This window comes from Mustela nigripes, chromosome 17, assembly GCF_022355385.1.
Source record: "Mustela nigripes isolate SB6536 chromosome 17, MUSNIG.SB6536, whole genome shotgun sequence".
NCBI classification, from domain to species: Eukaryota; Metazoa; Chordata; class Mammalia; order Carnivora; family Mustelidae; genus Mustela; species Mustela nigripes.
This window is the reverse complement of record NC_081573.1, coordinates 53,564,088-53,577,085: the sequence shown is the minus strand read 5'-3', so window position 1 is coordinate 53,577,085 and position 12,998 is coordinate 53,564,088. Positions and strand designations below refer to the sequence as shown.

The 12,998-nt window shown below is 51.0% G+C and overlaps 1 protein-coding gene across 1 annotated transcript in view; it reads right to left on the bottom strand.

The window, feature by feature from the left end:
• PLCG2 (phospholipase C gamma 2) overlaps window positions 1-12,998 on the bottom strand; it is a 146,760-nt gene that overhangs the window by 65,122 nt on the left and 68,640 nt on the right. The window contains exons 8-11 of the mRNA XM_059383063.1: window positions 8,208-8,251; window positions 5,857-5,929; window positions 1,739-1,840; window positions 563-681 (exon numbers count right to left, since the gene is read on the bottom strand). Of these exons, the coding sequence (XP_059239046.1) occupies window positions 563-681; window positions 1,739-1,840; window positions 5,857-5,929; window positions 8,208-8,251 (338 nt within the window). The remainder of the gene's footprint in view (window positions 1-562; window positions 682-1,738; window positions 1,841-5,856; window positions 5,930-8,207; window positions 8,252-12,998) is intronic.

Genomic DNA, 12,998 nt, shown 5'->3' with positions numbered 1-12,998 from the left:
CTGGATGGCTCAGCTGGTTGGGTGCATGACTCTTGGTTTTGGCTCATGATCTTGGGGTCCTGAGGTCAGGCCCCGCACAGGGCTCCCTGCTTGGCGGGGAGTCTGCTTGTCTCCCTCTCCCTCTGCCTCTGCCCCAATTCATGGGCTTCTACTCTCTCTCTTTCTCTCTCTCAAAAACTGATAAATAAATCTTTAACACAAAACAAAACAAAACAAGGGAGGCCTTTCCCCTCCGAGTCCCCAAGGACAGGGCTGCTCCTGCTGTCTCCCCTGCTATGCCTCCCATACCCAGGCACAGGGAACACGCTCAGTAAGTACCAGTTCAATAACTCATCCATTGCTTTGCTGTGGCTCCCCAGAGATGTCTGTGAAAACCAGCTAAAACATGATTAATGCAAATACCAACTGGGAAAGTTGGGAGTACATCCCCACATCCCTTCCAGAAGCTTTTGTACTTTCTAGTCTGAGCAGCGTGGCCTTGGACTCTGCCTGCTCCCACATGCCTCCCCGGAGCGGGGTGCTGGTGCCGCTCGGCCCGACACAGGCTCCCCGAGAAACTCACGTGTTATGCGAAGAGGAGATCCAGTAATGGGACAAGGGGTTGTTCATGTCCTGCATGTCCACCACGTCGTACTTCTCATCCCAGATGCTGTTCTCCCGCGAAAAGAGGTACGTGAGGAACTGGGGGAGTCACAGAGGCGAGACCGTCATGAGGGGGATGTGGACGGGTGGGGCCGGGGATCTCTCTGGTCCCGGCCAATCCCGGGAGATGGCGGCTCTGATTCGGGAGCTCAGAGGAAGGTCTCCTGGCGTCAGGTACCCAGATTTGTCAGGCAGAAGGCTCAGATCACAACAGGACAGACAGACACCTTTCACTCACCCGTGTGATGTTTCCCTTTAATGTGAATCCGGAGATAGTGGATACTACAAACGTCCCTGCCTCCCGCGCGTAAGATTTAAGGCATAGCAATACCATGAGTATCTGTAAGCTCACCGCCCAACTTAAAGCAAAAGAATATCACCAGTCGGGGCGCCTGGGTGGCTCAGTGGGTTAAGCCGTTGCCTTCGGCTTAAGTCATGATCTCAGGGTCCTGGGATCGAGCCCCGCATCGGGCTCTCCGCTCAGTGAGGAGCCTGCTTCCTCCTCTCTCTCTCTGCCTGCCTCTCTGCCTGCTTGTGATCTCTGTCTCTGTCAAATAAATAAATAAAATAAAATAAAATAAAATAAAAAGAATATAACCAGTATCCTAACATGGAAAAGGCAGGAAATTTCCTACCCCAATACCTCACTCAAAAAAAAAAAAAAAAAACACAAAACCAGCCGGAGCGGCCCAGGGCTACTCTCTGCTGCCCGGAAACAGCCTTCGGCGAGGCAGGGGGACCCCGGTCCTCCTCTCAGCCCCACCTCCCCAGCTGCTTCACCCGGGGCAGACGCAGACGTCCCATCGCCTTTTCAATCTGGTCGCCACGCTTGCGCTGTGAGACACTCCCTGGCGGCAGACGTGGTCTGGTGGGCAGAGCCAAGCACCCCCCCAGGACACACAGCCCAGTAGAGAAAGATGAGCAAGACCGAAGGCGGGAACTCAGAACCTAGAAGAAAAGCAGCTCTCAACCAACAGGGTCAGTTGGGGGCGGACGACAGCAAAGCCTTCTGAGGGAAGAGAACTGGAACAATGAACTCCAGGGGTCACAGACGTGAGTCAAAAAGATAAGCCGAGTTGACAAGGAGCCCGCTCACCTCATCGACAAACAAGAAGGGCTCGGCAGTCTCCCTCATGGTGTCATCGATGAACTTAGTCATCCGCTCTCGGACTTTGTTCAGATCCTGAGCCCAAAGCTCCTTTGAGTGACAGAGAGAGAACAGGAGATCATCAGAAGCAGGACTGGCAACACCCTTCCTCTCTCAGGATCCGGTTTCCATCAAAGACCAAAATATCAACCTATTTCAGATTCACATGCAATCAAGGGCCTCACAAATACCTTGTGACTCTGTACCTCACAAATACCTTCTATAAAGGACCAAAGGGTTGAATAATTTAGTCTTTGGGTCATGGCCACTCAAATTTCTGCTCCTGTACTGCAAAAAGCACCATAGACAAAACATACACAAATTGGCATGGCTGTGTTCCAATAAAACTTTATTTACAAAAAGCAGGTGGTGTGCCGGATTCGGCCCGTGACCAGAGTTTGCCAACTCCTGCCCTCTGCCAGCTCCTTACATTTACTGGCATGAAGAGGCCATTGAGTCAGATCAGAGTGCTTGGTTACTCACTTGGCTGACCCCAGCAAGCTACACCCCTCCCATGCCCCTCATCTATTACATGAGAATACTTTCCAGCTGCGGTTTCTGTGAAAGACCGTGTGAAATAGGATTATGGATTTAACCCAGCCTCTGGTATACAGACACTGGTTGGATCCCGGCAGCTGGCTCAAACCATCTTTCTCCTTGGACGGTCACCTCCGTTAGTCCATGTAACTCTGCAGGTTGTATGTCATCATTGGAAAGAGGAGGAAACAGAAACTCAGGATGTTCCGTGACAATCCCAAGTTCACACAACTAGTAAGGAGCAGAGTGAGGGTTCCAAATAAATTGACACGGAGGGTGTCCTCTTTTCAAAGAGTCAGCCAAGTCAGGGTGCCTGGGTGGCTCAGTGGGTTGAACCTCTGCCTTCAGCTCAGGTCATGATCTCGGGGTCCTGGGATCGAGCCCCATGTCAGGCTCTCTACTCAGTGGGGAGCCTGCTTCCCCCTCTCTCTGCCTGCCTCTCTGCCTACTTGTGATCCCTCTCTCTCTCTCTCTCTCTCTCTGTCAAATAAATAAATAAATAAATATTTTTAAAACGTTTATAAAAAAAGAGTCAGCCAAGTCATGCTGCTCAGAGTTTTGGATAATGTCTGAGACACACATTCAACAGGTCAAGAGCAGCTTCTGGAGCTTAGACGTACAGGAGCCCGTTAGAAAAAGAACACACAGCATAAACTAACTCTACTCTTCTCCTAATTCCTAAAAGCCCATATATTCATAGGCACAAAGACGAAACCTGGCACAGAGAGTAGTCACCTTTGACTCATGTTTTATGGATTTTGAATATTCTAAAACCTTGGCCTTCTAGGATAATAAAAGCAAATGTGCTACCAGATCCATGTGTGCTTGGATGGGAAAGGTCAGACCAGGATGTCAGAGAGAAACAAAGGCGTAAGGACAGATGCAAATGAGGTGGTGACAAACAGCCTTGCACCGGTGCATGGGTCGCAGATCCACGCTGAGCCTCTGCTGTTGACCCTTGCAAATCTACCTGGATAGGGACACAAAACAGCCAGGAGGCCGGGGAGAAGCCAGTTTATCTGCCCGTGAGGTGTCATGATCTTTGAATAGGAGAACACGAAACCCAAATCGTAGGCTCCCTAATGCAAATGCCTCCCCAGCCCTTGATGCCCGCCAGAAGCCAGGGGTTTCCTCCTTCCTTCTGCTACAAAGCTTTTGCATTTATTAAAAAAAATAGGGGTGCTTAGCCGGTGTAACCTGGAACTAGCCTGGCTGGGAATAAAGAAATTTTCTACCTAAAGGAGCTTCAAATACCAATATTCTGGGGGTTAAAAAAAAAAAAAATCTACCTACTTGGTATAGGGTCTAGTGCCAGCAGCACTGGGCACGGACTACATGCCAGGCTCCATGGTAAATCTTTATCACATAGCGGCTCATTTTGAACTCCCACACCCCCCAGGAGGTACGTATGACTCTCCACATTGCATAAGTGGAGAAACAGAGACTTCAGCCATTGACCGAGACCTGACCATGAGCCCGAGGCCAACCCAGGGACATCAGTTCTGGAGTCTTCCTTTTACCTGCTCTAGGGCTGGACTGTGGCACCTTTAACTAGTCCGTCCACCAGTGGGAACTTTGAAGTCACTTCCAAGTTTTCATTTCTGTTCAAGATTCTGCCACTACTTCTATAGGACAAGTTCCTAGAAGGGCAATTATTTCATCAGAGTATATAAATTTTTTCCCCTCAAAGTTTTTGTTTGAATTGCATATTGCGGGCCCCTGGGTGGCTCAGTCAGTAAAGCGTCTTCCTTTGGCTCAGGTCACGATCCCAGGGTCCCGGGATCGAATCCCGCATTGGGAGCCTTGCTTGGCAGGGAGCCTCCTTCTCCCTCCAACTTGTGCATGCTCTCTCTTTCTGACAAATAAATAAAATCTTAAAAAAAAAAAAAAAAAGGGGAAAAAGAAAAGCATGTACCCCTCTTTGCTTTAGGCCACGAGGAGCCCAGTACCCAGTATGTAAGGTGCCCAGACCATGCGCTTGCCCCTTCAGTGCACCCCACTTTAGCTTTTGTCTCAGGGGGTACACACAAGCCCTCTCTTGGTCACTCTGGTTAAGCCCACATGGGGAAAGCACAGCCTCGCCGTGTCCTCGGTCCTCACTCATCAGGCACCGTAGCAGCTACCGCCTTTGTCTGGGCCTCCACATGGCTGACCTTGGGCAAAGCATATGTCTCTGTTCGCTATTTTCCCTACAGTCAATGAAATCTGAATGTGGGGTGTGCGGTGGGTAACATTAAGAAGGTAGTGTTGGTAGGAGGGCAGGACTGCTGTGGTTACGTTTCATTAATTTAAAAAAATAAAGTTTGTATCTTCAGGAGAGACACAATGAAGCATTTACAAGTGAAATGATCCAGTCTGGGTTTGCTTTAGAATATTCCAGCGACGATGAAGAAGAAGGGGAAGTAAATGAAGAAGAGGGGTCGGGCAGGAGGAAGCCAGGTGTGGAGACGGAGGACAGGTGAAATAAAACCGGAAAACACGTTCATCATTTCTTCATCTCAGTGACGGGCACACGGAGACCCGGGATGCCAGCCTGTCCGCTCCTGTGTCTGAGATGGTCTCCAATCCGGAGTTTTTGGAAAAGTAAATGAACTGAATATTGCTATGAACCTAAAAAAGCTCTAAAAATATAAAGTCTGTAAAAAATAAATAATAGTAAAATGAGATAAGGAGGGAAAAAAAAAAAAAAGCAAAGACAACTCCAGCGAAACACATAAAAAATTTAAATGCGTGACCATGCACATCTACAAACTCACAGACAGAGATCATTACCCTCCGACGAATTCTGGGAAGCAGGGCTCCCGTCCTCATTTACAGAGGAAACTGGGGAGCAGAAAGGTCAAACCACCCGCTTGAGGTCACACAGTTAGTTAAGATGATCTCAGGTTTCTCTTAGTTGAACTGGAGAGTTTCTCAACCGCAACCCTATCGACCTTCGGGCGTTGGGTAACCCCTTGGCGGGGGAGGCTGTCCGGTGCATTTCAGAACGTGGAGCAGCGTCCGGGGCCTCCACTCACTACGTGCCACCAGCCCGCCCAGCTATGACGACCAAACGTGGCTCCAGACATGGCCAGTATGCCCTGTTGGGTAGAGCCACTCTGATGGGAAAAGCACCACCCCAACACAAAGCCCCTTCACTCCGCCACCTGTCTGTCCACAAACATGCCGGGACACTCCCCCATGGGTCACTGCTGAAGGACAGCAGGGCTGTCTTATCCCCTAGAGGACCTGGCAGGCTCGTCTGCCAGGTCCCACCTTCCCATCAACCAGGGAAGGCTTCCAGGAAAGGGACACGTGCCACATGCCGGGAGGGGGAACAGACACCACCTGGTCAGGGGACACACCACCCCCGGACCCTGGACGGCTCTTGCTGTCCCCTTCCTCGGTCTGCGCCTGGGAAAGGGGCCCAGATGAGGCTGTTCTCTTTCCAGAGTCTGAGACACCAAGGTGGCCCTGGACAGGGAGCCCCCGTGTTTCAGACAATCACAGGGGAGGTGGCAGTTGGGGGGAAGGGGAGACGCGCCTCTCACCTGCTGCTCGTGTAAGAGAAAGCGCTGGAAGTCGTGCAGGTAAACCGCAGAGGCGTCCGGCCGGTCGGTGTTGCTGTCCTCGGGGAAAAGGAGGGTGTTGAGACAGAACACAAGCCACAGAAGCTGCCACCAAACACCCTGCGAGGCTCTCTGGGGACACAAGGTGACAGACACTACACCCCCGGCCACAGAGGATACAAGAAGGGGCTGTGACGCCCCAGCCTGGGAGGGGCCCGGAATCTGCCTTTTGCTGCTCCCAGGGATCTACAGAGACCCTCCGGGAGTGTGGCCTCGGGGGACACAGTGCAATAAGGAGAGGAGGTGACAGAGGAAAGAGGGGGGCCAGATCGAGACCCGGAGGGCCAAGGGAGGCTTTCTGGGGGACGCGGCAGCTGAGGGAGTCAGAGAATGAGGGACTCAGCAGGAGGTGGAAAGGGTCTCAGGCAAAGGGAAGCAGGTAGGCAAAGGCTGAAAGACGGAACAACAGAAGGTGGAAAGAGGCAGGAGTGCAGGGAGAGAGCAGTGCAGGGGGCAGGCCTGAGCCACACCGCAAAGGCTTGGGTAGGGCTGGGTAAGGGCAGAGTCTCGGGGAAGCCAACTCTGCAGAAGTGAACAGGGCCCGTCAGAGAGTCTCCTCAGAGGCCACAATGCAGACTTTGTTCAGCCACTAAGGGCTCTGAAGCAGGAGTGGGGGGTCAGATGACGTCCCCCCAGATTCTGGACAGATGGGGAGACTCAACCTGAAGATACACTACATGGGCTTTGGGGCAGGCAGAGGCTCCCTGTCGGGATGATTTACTGTTTGAGAGGAGGGAATGCCAGCAGCCTGGTGACAGATGGCCTCGGGGGAGAGGCTGCTCACGGTTACTGAAACACTGGGACCTCGCAGGACCAGAAACCCTGGTCTCTACGGAAAGTGTTTCCATGGAACAGAACTTTCCAGGAAAATCTGTAATTTACCCCAACCATTCACAAGGTGTCAGAGAGAGAGAGAGAGAGAGAGTGTGTGTGTGTGTGTGTGTGTGTGTGTGTTGGGGGGTGTCTTTTTAAATATACGAGATAAAACACATTTTTAGAAGTTCCCTTGACTAAACACTCGGGGTTCAAAGGATTTGATGTTCAGTTAGGATCTGTCCGGATCTGCACCTGCTTTGCTAACCAGCCTCACGGTCTATCACTAACTTTCCCTTAAAATACCGCACAAAAATCACATCTGTGTCACATGGACTTTGCAGTCTGGAGGTTTCTGGTTTAGAAAGGGACAGAAGGATCAGTTGCCAGAGTGTCTTCATCAACCAGGGCCGGTTCGGAAAAGCAGGTCCAGGTCAGCTTACCTCACACCACTCTACGTGCTATTAGCTCTAGGGCAAGCATTCCTCCCAGGCAGACAGCCTTGGGAAACACAGAACACTCCATTTATCCCACGCTCAGGGAGTTAGTACCAACAGTAAAGGTCCTGGGGTGCATGGGTGGCTCAATCAGTTGAGCATCTGCCTCTTGGTTTTGACTCCAGTCATGATGTCAGGGTTGTGAGAATGAGCCCTGTGTTGGGCTCTGAGCTCAGCACAGAGTCTGCTTGAGATTCTCTCTCTTCTCCCTCTAAACCTCTGCCAGCTCACTCACACTCTCTCTAAAATAATAAATCGGGACGCCTGGGTGGCTCAGTGGGTTAAGCCGCTGCCTTTGGCTCAGGTCATGATCTCAGGGTCCTGGGATCGAGCCCCGCATCGGGCTCTCTGCTCAGCAGGGAGCCTGCTTTCCTCTCTCTCTCTCTCTCTCTGCCTGCCTCTCCATCTACTTGTGCTTTCTCTCTGTAAAAAGTAAATAAATAAAATCTTTAAAAAATAAAATAAAATAAAATAAAATAAAATAATAAATCAATCTTGGCGTGGGGGGTGGGGGATAAGAACAATAAAGGTCCTGACAAGTCCTGCAACACTTACCCTGTAATAATAATACCACTGTCCTTATTCACAAGCCCTTTGCCATCCCACACACTGTGTGTAGCACTTTATATGCGTCGACACATTTTACTTCACTTGAGCCTGCTTAACCCGGAATTTCCCAAACTCCTTTCTGGGAAAGCAAGTCCTCAAGCATACGTGCTTCTCTATATAGAACCTTCTGGGCCACCCTCCTACCCTGCCACAAACCCCTTTGCTGTTCCTGTTTATCCATGCCACAGGCTCAGGAAAGACAACTCCCCAGTAGGAGACCTTGTCCCAGTGCAGACCAGTGGCTGCCCGCAGAGGTGGTCCTCTTGGCACCAGCCGGCCCAACTAGGAGGGCCCATGTGGGCACCTGTTCCCAGCACAGCCACCCTGAACATAACCCCAGAAGAGATGCCTCACCCCAAGATGAACACAGAAGAATCTTTTTTGAATTCATCAAGAATCTGAAATATAAAACAAAGAGAAACACATTAAAAAAAATAAGAACATTAGATAAGGTGAGCCGCTCAATGCAAATAAATGGTTTTTTAATTAAAAAATTATAATTGGTATGAACTATACATAGGCAAATATGAGAGAAACTCATAAACAAAAGGGAGTCGTCTTCCTCACCCTCTTTTTAGTGTTACTCCTGAGAAGCTACCAACCTCAGTAATTTGGTAGATTTCCTTCTAGAATGTGCTTGATGGATAGTCATTTAATTACATCTTCTATTACATACTTGTCTCTAAACTTCCAGCTGTTCGTTCTACGTGGTCTCTATTATTCTGCAACCTCAAACAGTCTTGCCTCACTACTTTGAAAACCCCATTTTCCATAATACGTCGTACATCACGGATTTTCTGCCCTTGCATTCAGTATTACAAAGGACGACCATAAACAACATTTGTGTCCAGCTGCACAAATGTTTCCATCGGGCAGAATCCTAGACTGGGATGGGGCACCTGGGTAGCTCAGTGGGTTGAGCTGCTGCCTTCGGCTCAGGTCACGATCTCAGGGTCCTGGGATCGAGTCCCGCATCGGGCTCTCTGCTCAGCGGGGAGCCTGCTTCCCTCTCTCTCTCTCTGCCTGCCTCTCCATCTACTTGTGATTTCTCTCTATCAAATAAATAAATAAAATCTTTAAAAAAAAAAAATCCTAGACTGGGAAGCACCTGGGCAGGTAGGGGTGTGCACATTAACCCTAATACATTCACCGCGCTGCTCTCCAAACAAGGTCCCGACCAGCACCTCCACCAGAGAACGCACAATCCTTTCCACACCTTCACTGTTGCATTTCAAGTCTGTAAGATTTCTTTTTTTATTTTTAAGATTTTATTTATTTATTTGACAGACAGAGATCACAAGTAGGCAGAAAGGCAGGCAGAGAGAGAGAGGAGGAAGCAGGCTCCCGGCTGAGCAGAGAGCCCGACTCAATCCCAGGACCCTGAGATCATGACCTGAGCCGAAGGCAGCAGCTTAACCCACTGAGCCACCCAGGCGCCCCTCAAGTCTGTAAGATTTCTGAGCTAAGTTTTCATCTTCAAATTCAAGAGCAAGAAAGAAATACTGGACAGCCTTGTTCCTGCTCTTCACAGCCTGCTGCTCTGACCATGGATGTCGCGATGGCGAGCTCCTCCACCAGGAAGCCCGCGGTAGCCCTCCTGCCAGCTTCCACGGAGACTCCCAAACTCACGGGCCAAGCACCTTACACACGCACGTGCACATGCACGCACACGCAAACACACTCGTACTGTGTCTGCTCCTGGTTAGGTAGCAACACTTAAATGGTCTTTCATTGAGTCTGCGATTGAATAATGTTTCGGAAAAATGCGGGGCACAGGGGTGCCTGGGGGGGCTCGGTCAGTTAAGGGTCTGCTTTCGGCTCAGGTCATGATCCTGGAGTCCCCAAATGGAGCCCGGGCTCAGAGTCAGGGCCCTGTGCTCAGTGGAGAGCCGGCTTCTCCCTCTCCCTCTGCCTCTCTCCCTGGCTTGTACGCATGCATGTGCTCTCCCGTCAAATAAATAAATAAATAAATAAATAAATAAATAAATCTCAAAGAAAACAAATTAGGGCACAAATGGAAATGCAGCCACTGGGATGTTACAAGCAGTTAATGATGTAAACAGCCAAACAGGCCCCCAAGAAGCATCAGGAGATCTGTGTCAGTCTCTGCACGTATGCACTTTTTCCCCCCCTGGAAAGATGACCTACAGCTGTAACTGACATCTCAAAGAAATAGGTCACCCAGAAAGGTTAAGAGCCACTCTTTTAGAAAAACTCAGAAGTACTTCCTTCTATTTACGTGTCATTTCCAGCATACCCATTTCTTTATTTAAAAAAAAAAAGAGAGAGAGAGAGAAAGGGCGGGACTTGCGGCAGAGCCTGCATGCTCTTTGAGATCTGGACTTACTTGCCACTCAGATCCCTAGACCAACCTAGTGTTTAAAGCCAGATCCCTTCCAAACCCAAACCCTGATACTGGTCTCCTTACACCTGGAGAAAACCCCTTCTTTTCAATGAAGCACAAAAAAAAAAAGCCCCACCCCATTTCAGCCAGGTGGACAGCTTGGGACAAAGGAGGTGCCCTTCCTGCACAGATGCTTCCAGAGCCAGAAAACATGGGGAGAAACACCCCAGCTTCCCCTCTCGTATGCCTGTATCTCCATCCCAATCACCCCACTGGCTGACCCTGCTGGCAGAAGCACATGGGAATGTGTTTTGTTTTTTTTTTTAAGTTTTTTTTTTTAAGATTTTATTTATTTATTTGTCAGAGAGAGAGCACGAGCGAAAGCGAGCACAGGCAGACAGAGTGGAAGGCAGAGTCAGAGGGAGAAGCAGGCTCCCTGCGGAGCAAGGAGCCCGATGTGGGACTCGATCCCAGGACGCTGGGATCATGACCTGAGCCGAAGGCAGCTGCTTAACCAACTGAGCCACCCAGGCGTCCCGGGAATGTGTTTTGGGGATTCGTCCCACCTGCCCCAGGGTACAGAGCAGGGCAGGAAAAGGACTGAAAGCAAAAAGGCTCACCACTTGCTCAAACACAAGCAGAATTCAAAGATGCAACAGAACAGGGCAGGTGTGGCGGTGGGGGTCACGGGGAATGGAACGCAAAAGGCGAGAAGATTCCTGGGCCCATCCAGCAGAGCGGCCAGACACGTACCCCCTGAAGGGGAGTCTGGAGGGAGGAGGGGAGAGGCATCAAGGGGTCTCTTCCAGAAGGGGTCTCACTCCAGAGTGACGAGCAAGACAGGCAGGTAGTTAGATGGGAGAGTCGAGCTAAGCCCTGGCCCTGCCGGGGATGCACCAACCTTCGGATGCCAAGAAATCAAAGACCCAGCCACGGACACTGTGAGTGCATAGCTGGTGAGGTGAGAAGAAAAAGGAGACAGCGCAGTGTCCCGAAGACCCGTGGCTTTGTCGGCGTGGAGGTCACTAGGGAGAGGACGAGATGAACGGCCGAGGGGTGGCAGGCCTGGACCCATGGCTGGGACAAGGTCAGGAAACGCAGTGGGGGCGAGACGGTGATGCTGATGGAGCTCCTGGAGCGGGTCCCTCCACGGGGCAGAGAAATGGGGCAGCAGTGGGATGGCGGAAACATGTCAGGGAAGGCATTCGGCAGATGCAAGAGGTTACATACAGCATGCCTTGTTGTGACCTAACAACATCTTTAGTGATCTGTGCAAGCTCCACTCCCTCCCCGCTACATTCTCAGTGTGGCCTGGTTTGCAGAGAAGGTCTTTGCAGATGTGACCAGGTGAAAGCAAGGTCCTTCTGGATTAGGGTGGGCCCTAAGGCCATGACTGGAGTCCTTATAAAGGGGGACACGTGAAGCAGGCACGGGCCAGGACAAGGCGGCCACGTGATGACGAGGCAGAAACGGGAGTGTGGGGAGCCCCCAGGAAGGCCAGCGAACAGCAGGTGCAGGGAGAGGGCAGGGGGCAGACCCTCCCTGGAGACGACCGTGGGCGCTCAGCGCGGCCAGCGCCGCATGGCGGGGGACAGAGGTCTGTTCTACTCCGCCACTTGCCCGGGGTCTGCTGGGACAGCTCTGAGGACTCAAGAGGGCCTGTCCTGAGCTGGTGCAGGGCAGCCACGACTTCAGTCGCCCGTCGTGCCCACCCCATCAGGAAAGCAATAAAACAAACCCCACATCAGACACACAAAAACAGACTCTGGGACGACAAGCAGGAGTTCCAAGATGAAACATCTAGAACATCAAGGGGTCAGAATGTCCACCCTGGTCTACCTTGGTAGTTGTCCACTGGCCCATACAGTATGGGCAGATGTACACAGAATAAATAACGGCCTCCTAGCAATGACAGAGGAATATTCTGGACGATACAGGCACACAGTAGAGAGACAGCAATTAAGTTATTCTAGCATTACTGTGTGTAGGATGTTGCTGGCCCCGTGTGATTCCAGATGACATCCTTGAACCCTCCGGCCGCAGCCAGGGCTCCGTGAGGTCAGAGGAAGTGTCTGTTTTATCAACCGCTGTGTCCTCCTGGCCCAAACGTGTTGAAGGAATGCCTAAAATAATGGGTAAATTAATTTTCTCTGGGGAAAACTAAAGGCTAAGAGGAAAAGTCACCTCTGACTTGATTCCCAGGAGACAAGGAAGGGGGCCGTGCCACAGGATGGGGACCACAGAAGCAAGGGCCCAGAGGTGTCAAAGTCAACCTGAGGTCAGGGAATGAGTCTCCCCATGGGGCGGTGGGCGGAGGGGCACCCTCCAGGCTACGGCTCAGCCTACACCTTCTGCGCTTAGCAGCTCACGTGAGCCATTTGGCATCAGGAGGCCAAGGTGAAAACGACACTGACAAGAAAAGCTAACCAGAGATTCTCCACCGACTGCCGAACTGTGGATGTTTCTCCACCCCCTCGCCACCACCATCCAACAGAATAATCTGCCATATTCCCTGGAATCCGCAGGCAGAATGCCATCAGTGAATGTGACTCTCGCCCCCCACTACGCTGGCACCCATGCACAACCTCCAAGAATAAATATTAATCTTTCCCCCAAATGCATAATCCCACGTATCATCATGGGAGGTTTGGGAGACTTTTTCATTTTCTTTTTACTTGTATGCGCTTCTTGCTTCTAGGTAGGAAGTATGCATTACTTGGCTTATACTTTCTTCACACATCAGCATGGAATTTCTTATGAAGGGTTCCTGGTCTGGTGGTCCAGCACAGTGAGGTAGCGAA